This window comes from Seriola lalandi, unplaced genomic scaffold (assembly GCF_002814215.2).
Source record: "Seriola lalandi dorsalis isolate HSWRI2012SDOR001 ecotype SW California unplaced genomic scaffold, Sedor1 jcf7180002049946, whole genome shotgun sequence".
Classification (NCBI taxonomy): Eukaryota; Metazoa; Chordata; class Actinopteri; order Carangiformes; family Carangidae; genus Seriola; species Seriola lalandi.
This window is the reverse complement of record NW_019520499.1, coordinates 166,341-173,829: the sequence shown is the minus strand read 5'-3', so window position 1 is coordinate 173,829 and position 7,489 is coordinate 166,341. Positions and strand designations below refer to the sequence as shown.

Here is a 7,489-nt window from a genome sequence, read left to right as displayed (position 1 = left end):
GTAAGTTTGTGTTGTAGGGTTTCCAACTTCACTTTTATTGTAGGCTATGGATGACAGTAATACTTTCTGATAATTGATCATAGGTTTATTGTTACAAGCACGTTTAATATTCAACTTCACTGTTCACATTTAAATTAGAGACAAATCCTTTATCAACAGAAACAAAAAACTGCATGACATGGTTTATAAAGTGATCCTGAGAGGCCTACACCTCTGTGGTCCATGTGAGAGCGAAGTGGAGGCTGGTGCGGGTAGGGAGGGATGAGAGAGAGAGACTGGGAGAGAGAGAGAGAAAGGACGGTGCGCGCTCAGGCAGGACAGGAGGGCGCGCGGGACATCAGCACACCGGCCGGGTCAAGGAGCTGCAAGGATGGAGATCCGACCAGACAGGTTTAAGGCGGCCGCGGGCAAAACTCTGGGGAAAATTCACAGGTACCCACCTATTTCAAATATCCCTGACCCCCACCTCTGACTTCTCCCCGTTTTCACGCGTTTGTTGAGGATAGTTTCGGTCTGCGGGACACTGCAGATCATTCTGCTGCGAGGTCCCATCCTCTCTCCTCCAACCGGTAACTGACCAGTGGAGTAAAAGTTTGTTCCTTATTGATTTTAACTGACTGTTGGATATAAGCAGCAAACATTATGCCGGTATAGCGGTAAAAGTCCAGCTTTGCGCAGCGCACAATGCAGTGATTGGACTGAAAGAAGTAGATGTAAAATACTGCAAGAGATGGATCTTTGAAACTCATTTCATGGAGAGTTTGTTTTTCTTTGTTATTTGGAAATGTGCGGTGAAAGTGCAGTGACCTGTAGGACTTCAGTCTTTTTTGTTAATGCTTCGTTCCCTTTCGTTGCCCACCTTTCTTTTTAGAAATCACGAATGTTGCTGCTGTCTCTGGTTTCTCTGTCTCGTTTCATCCAGTTTATTTGTTTGTTTATTTGTTTGTCTGTTTGTTTGTTCTTGTCAGATTTGTCCGAGCTCAAAGTAAATTGAGCATATTGGTGTTTCAGACTAGAGAAAGTGTGGTTACGTAATACTTCCGTGCGTTATTGGTCCGACCTGGCTGAATGAGAGCGCTGACCAGATGGAGGCATATCCTAAATTAACCGTCAAAGCCCCTACATCCATCTATCTATCTATCTATCTATCTATCTATCTATCTATCTATCTATCTATCTATCACATGTTACACGGCACTGGTGACTATCATCATATGTATAAGACAGTGAACTTGAGTGTTAAGGTGACAAGAAATGACAAGAAATGAGTGGACTGATTGGTTATTCACTAAACAGAAACTTCATCAGCAACTATTTCAATACTCATTTGTTTTTCATTTATTTTCAACCAAAAATACCAAACATATAGTTCTATTGAGTTCAGTTCAATTTACAATACTTTATATGCCATGCCAATTTGAGGTAAATGAGTTTGCCAACAAAAGCACACAAAGATGATTTATTTACACACATGAAAATTATCCAAAAACACAAATGTTAGAAAGAGTTTAAATATTTACAGAATATAAGGATTTATAAAAGTGGCCAGTGGATAGCTGGCCAACAGTGTTCAACATCACAAAGGCACATATGACATTAAAAAGCAGAAGTCAAAAGTGCAAGCATCATTTTATACACAAGGTAAACTGACCATTTCTTTATGGCTCTTCACAACTCTAATGGTTTCAGGAAGAAAAACATCTCAGTTTTGAGGTTTTGCCTCTTTTGTCTGACATGATTGAAAATGTAACATCTTTGCCTAGTGGAAAAAACAAACAATCTGAAGATGTGACCTTGAACTGTAGGAAATTCTGGTGGACATTTATCATCATTCCCTGACATTTTTTCTGCAATAATTGCAGCGCTGTAATATAAAGAAATCTGTACATCTTTACAGCCTTTGTATGATACATACAGTGGCTCTTTGAGAGTTTACGAAGTAGCAGATCTTGACAAGTATATGTCTGTACCAGTGTATTTTTTAAAGCAAAGATCAACATATATAACTGCAGTCTTTGATTATAAATGTGATAAAGTGCTGGATATATGTAAATAAATTGCATGTCAACACAAAAGTTACAACACAGGTTGGTGTGTAGACAATATTTCAGTAAAAAAGAGAGATTAAAGACACTGATAGAAACTCATGCAATAACCCTTGCTTTAAGCTTTCGCTCTCTCAGGATTTGAGGTAGCAACCAAACGTATAAATCCCGTCCTGAAATAGCCTGTTTTTCAGTCCAGCTGTCGAGCCACGCAAATCCCTAAACTCTCCCCTCCCACTCACTCCATCCCAGCCCATGTCACTTCCTCCAGCCGCTCCCTCCTCCTCCTCCTCCTCCTCCTCCATCATCCATCTTCCATCCTCCATCCATTCATCCATCCACTGAGAGACCAGAACAGACAACTTTGCGCCTATCGGAGTCACGCAGATTAACAGACATGCAAAATCTCAGGCTTTGTCTCGCTTACTGGTCGTGAGCCATGCATGTGCACGGTCATAGCTGATGCTATGAGAGATGTGATGTATCCGATTGGAGTCAGATTGGTTGTAGTGGGCGTTTCCTCAGCTTAGCTAGTGAACTCTGGTTTTATGAGGCCACAGTGTAAAGTACAAGCAATGGTTTCCAAAGCAAAAGTGAATATTTTGTTCAAATTGATGTGAAAAATGTATGTTTTTAGGTGTGCTTGTGTGTATGTTTAAATGTGTGCATTAGAGCATCCCTTTCTGTGTGAGTATGAGTGTGTCTGTGTGCAATCTCACCACCTCACAGACAAAATCGTGATCCCTCCTGATGAAAGCAGCCAGGAGTTCATCTATTATTTAAACATTTTCTCCATCAGAATGCATCTCCTGTTTCTATATTAAACTCCACTAGGTAAGCATAAACTTCAGCACTGTAAGGTCAAGTACACTCTACATCTCTCCTCTGACTATTCACTCTTATAACATCTTGAAATAAATGGTCAAAAATGTAATCTTTTCATCTTCTTGTGTCGGGGAACTACATGAAACATGATCATACAGATTCATGCTTCATGTGAAATTCTAAAAGTTTCTAATAGCATCTCACTGACATTTTGCATCTCATAAAAATACCACATATATTTATTAAAAGATTTTTAAACGAATCTGCAGGATTGCATAGCTACACAAGGAGAATCCATTTTTAATCAATTTTACTTGTGACATTACACAGTGGTCTGAAAGGTGGTTTAAATAAAATATTCAAATAGAAATGACAGGAAATTATAGCTTTTTTTTTACCATGTTGGCTTTGGCAAACGGCAAGAACTGCAAACATTTTTGGCCTATTTTAATCACACATTCTTGAGAAGTATTTCATTGTATTATATATAACACTATGTTCTTGAAATTAATATTTTAAATACACCCAGAGACGAAGCAGCTTTGCTACTTGGTTCTCCTTCTCTGTGTATGTGCAAACTCAGATTCGTTTCTGGATGAACGAGGGGTTCGTAGCACATCTTTTCAGAAACCTTTGAAATCTAATATTGTAGCTGACTTACCTTAGTCACTATTACACAACACAGTGTAGGTGGTCTGAGAGCCAGAGGTAAATATTTTCATGATAACAGAAAAAAAAACAGACCAGTGAAAACCAAAGCTTAGGAACAACATATGAATATCTCACATCAATCAAAGGATTGTGATGATTATAATCACAGTGAATATGACAACTGCAGTGATAAAATTAAAGCTACTGGACTGGTTGTTAAGCCTAAAGATGATGATTCTGCTGGCAATCATTGTAGTAGAGGCAGGACAACATCATTCAGCAGTGGGAGAGGGTAGGATCATTTTGGACACTGACAGAAATGAAAAAGACAGACACCAAAAATACTGCATTTGTGACACTACAGCTTGTGTTCTCCATCTTTATATTTTGTCTTTCTGTCAGTCTAGTGCATCTCTTTGCCTGTGTTGTTGTTGTGTGGGGGTGTCTACATGTAGTCTATGGAAAGGTCTTCATAGATTATGTAGTTTGGAATAACTCAGCATGCCTGGTTATTGGCAGCAATGCTGTTTATATCCATGATGTCAGTACAACTCCAGCATTTGGTGTTTCCGTTGCTTCTGTGTGTTGTTGGGTTTGAGTTTAAAAACTTTAAAAAAGGAGAAGTAGCTTATTATATCTTAATATGAAATGTTATGATCATGTTGTGACCCAGATCAGTTTGTCATTTACTGTTTGGTAAAGGTAACGAGTGTGTTTGTGTGTGAGTGCATATCCAGTCAGCGCTCACAAAGTGATTGAGTTATACTATGAGAGTATTTAGATAATAAGTCTATGAAGGTCACACGTGTGTGTGTTTGAATGTCGTGTGTGTTTGTGTGTGTGTCCACAGGAGAGAGAGAAAAAAAAGTGGTGTGACAGGATGGGGAGGAGGGTGTCTCCCTGGGTGACACAGTCCCACTGAGACCCAATCTGTTCACTTCAGGGAGAGTGAGAGGCTCATGGAGGAAGGGGGAGACACCACTATCAAAACTACAAAGCAACTGAAGTAATTTCTATACAAAAATTAAAAAAAAAAAAAATCCTAAAGCTAGTACCCACACTTCCAAACACCTGACCTACAACTAAAGGGCGAATGAGGGCGAAATCTTTTTTAGACATGAGGAGTGAAGTGGGTGGGCTGACATGGGGAAAGACAAGCATGGTTTACATGCAGCACAATGGAGGATCAATCAGAACACGTATTTGGACAAATAATGAGCAGGGCTTCTGGCGTTATATAATATTTTTACTGTCCACCTCCCTCGCTGTCTCTCTCTCTGTCTCTATCATCCTCTTATGAGAGGATTACGCAGAACGCTCTGTGAATTGGTGAATTTAATATACAGAGTAACAAAACTCACAGGTCACCAACCAGCACGTGAAAGTCATCGGTTATTTTGTCATAGCCGTGTATTATTGTAAAATCTCAAATTAGGCAAAATTCTAAATATTTCAAAGCAAAGGTGGACAACTATTTAGATTATTAAGGGAAGGAAAGTTGGTGTAGAGTTGTATGAGCTCCATGCAGGTCTTTCCATTCACCTCCTTATTAAAAGAAACAATGATGGTCTGTCACACTGGCTGTAAATTTAGGGAGTGTCACGTTAAATATGAATAAATAATCTTTAATTGATTGGGAACACATTGTGTTTTGGGGTGCACAGTGAATGCAGTGGATTCAATACTTGATAAAATTTTCAATTATTCTCTTATATTATAGATAGATAAGATGTGCTAAAAACACCTCAACTAAATCAAAGAGTTAAATATTGTGTGTAAAGGCATTGAAGTCCTTTTATCTATTTTTTGTAGACTGAATCACTTTAATTGACTTTTTCAGGTTGAGTTTGTACATTTGTCAGGTTGAACCTTGCTTCTTGTGCTCAGGTGGAAAGCACAGATATGAGCTCAGTTAGAGGTGTGAATAGTTGCAGTGTCTCCACTGAGCCTGTTACTATTGTAATTATGATATTTCAGAGAGCCTGAGGTCACGGGACTCCTGCCGGCTCATGCTCTCTGGCTCATTAATTGTTGCCAGCTGAGACCAATCAGGTCCTTGCTAAGCTAACAAGAGAAGCTACATCAGCTGAGCAGAAGCTCATAGTAATGTGAGTCTCTGGCAAAGGCAGATGTGCAGGCACAACTCTTTCTTCATGTATCTCTCACTGTATCTACTTCTATATGCTCAGGACCAGTACAATTATGAAGCTTTCAGGTAGACAAAGTGACGTGCTTATTTAAAAGTGTGAAAGTGTCTATGACCTCCCTCACTTCCACCTTAAAACACCATATTAGAAGAGGGAGACCCTCAGCTATAGTCAGCTATTTTTGAGACACTTACACTCACATTGGGGAGAGATTGCCCTTTAGTGGGAAGCATCTGTAATTAACAGTCATTTTTGCTGTGGGCTAGCCTCGTTAGCTGGTAGCATATGTGTAGGTGTCGGGCTGCAATCTGTCTTGAGGTTTAATGAGGATCCTCCTGCAACCTTCACTAACTCTGAAGTAGGATACTGAGCTTGTGGCGAGTCAGCACATTTGTTTGGTACAGAAAGGATAACAGCGTGAGCTTGACGAAACTGATTCATCAGAAAACATGTGCACACCTTCCTTTATGTCACATCAGCTTTTTGATCAATTTATTGCTTAGAATCACAGGATCTGGAACAACATCATCTCTGTGGCTCTTGTGTTCAATGCACTGTGGCACTACTGCTAAAGATGCTCCATGTCCAGAGGCCAATGCACCCTCCATCAAATATATATCATGTACCTGCACATGCCCTTTGGTCACACCATTACGTCAGTCAAATTGGTTCAATACTACCAAAATAGAGGCAAAAATACTGGACATTTTAGAAATTATTAGTTTAATTTGAAAATGACAACCGTTTGTAGGCTAAATGAACACAATCTGATGTATGAAAGAACCGAAAAACTGAATGCAGCATGAACTCAACAGTGTGTCGTGATGGAGAGAGAAGCACGCTGAACCATGCCCAGTGCTAGTCTATCCTTCCATATTCATTTCCGGAAGTAAATCATTTTTGTAATCCTAATCTGAATGTTGTGACAGATTAAGAGAGAGAGAGGGAGAGAGAGGGAGAGAGAGAGGATCCAGCCTCTCTAATCTCTTACAAATTCCAAAATGTCGCCTTACAAAGTATTACTTTACTGTTGTCCTTTGTGTCTTACAAAGAATATCTCATGATGGATCCAGGTTTAATGTATAAATCATTATACTGGCATATCTTGTTTTTGTTGTTGTTTATTGACTGGTGGCATGAACATATAAAGAGATTATGCAGAATGGGCTGTGTGGAAATGGGGGAGGGAGTGGAATGCACAAGCATAACTAAGAAATATAACGACTGCATGGATGAGACAGTGTGTGTGCAGAGAGGCAGACAGACAAGCCAACAGATAGATAGATACTGACAGAATATGGTGTAAAAGCTAGAGTAAATTATTTATCTCACCCAAAACCACATCAATAATTAACCAGTGTCAGAGTCTGACTTGTCTCATGTGTGAATAAGTTATCTTGGAGTTCCAGTGCCTGCGAGAGATGAATTGTCTTGAATGCTTGCTTGAAAAACAGAGGAGTGTTCAGTGCAGCAAACACTTGATTTTCTTTTTTTGGGGAATGTATCGAAGCTCAAATTTGTATCACCTTTTTTAAAAATGCAACCATCCGCGTCATAGGGAACAAATCCTTGTGGTAATTGTGCCTCTTTCTGTGCATAATTCTCCAGCTCACTGACTAACTGGATCAGCCCAATGGAAAGTGGACGGCTGACACACGAGTGCACTTCGCTGTGAATTTACACAAAAACAAACACACACACAATCAGGTTAAAATATATATACACTGGAAACTGTGGCGCTATGTCTGATTTAACTGTAGGAACGTGTGTATCCGCAGTTAGCGTTTACTTTAGACTGCTGCGTGTGTGTGTGTGTGTTTA

General features: G+C 39.6%; 1 protein-coding gene across 1 annotated transcript in view; it reads left to right on the top strand.

The window, feature by feature from the left end:
• The first annotated feature begins 301 nt into the window (after positions 1–301).
• The window catches only part of slc17a7a (solute carrier family 17 member 7a), a 16,691-nt gene continuing 9,503 nt past the window's right edge, over positions 302–7,489 (top strand). The window contains exon 1 of the mRNA XM_023398845.2: positions 302–432. Coding sequence (XP_023254613.1) covers positions 371–432 — 62 coding nt within the window. The 5' untranslated portion in view covers positions 302–370. The remainder of the gene's footprint in view (positions 433–7,489) is intronic.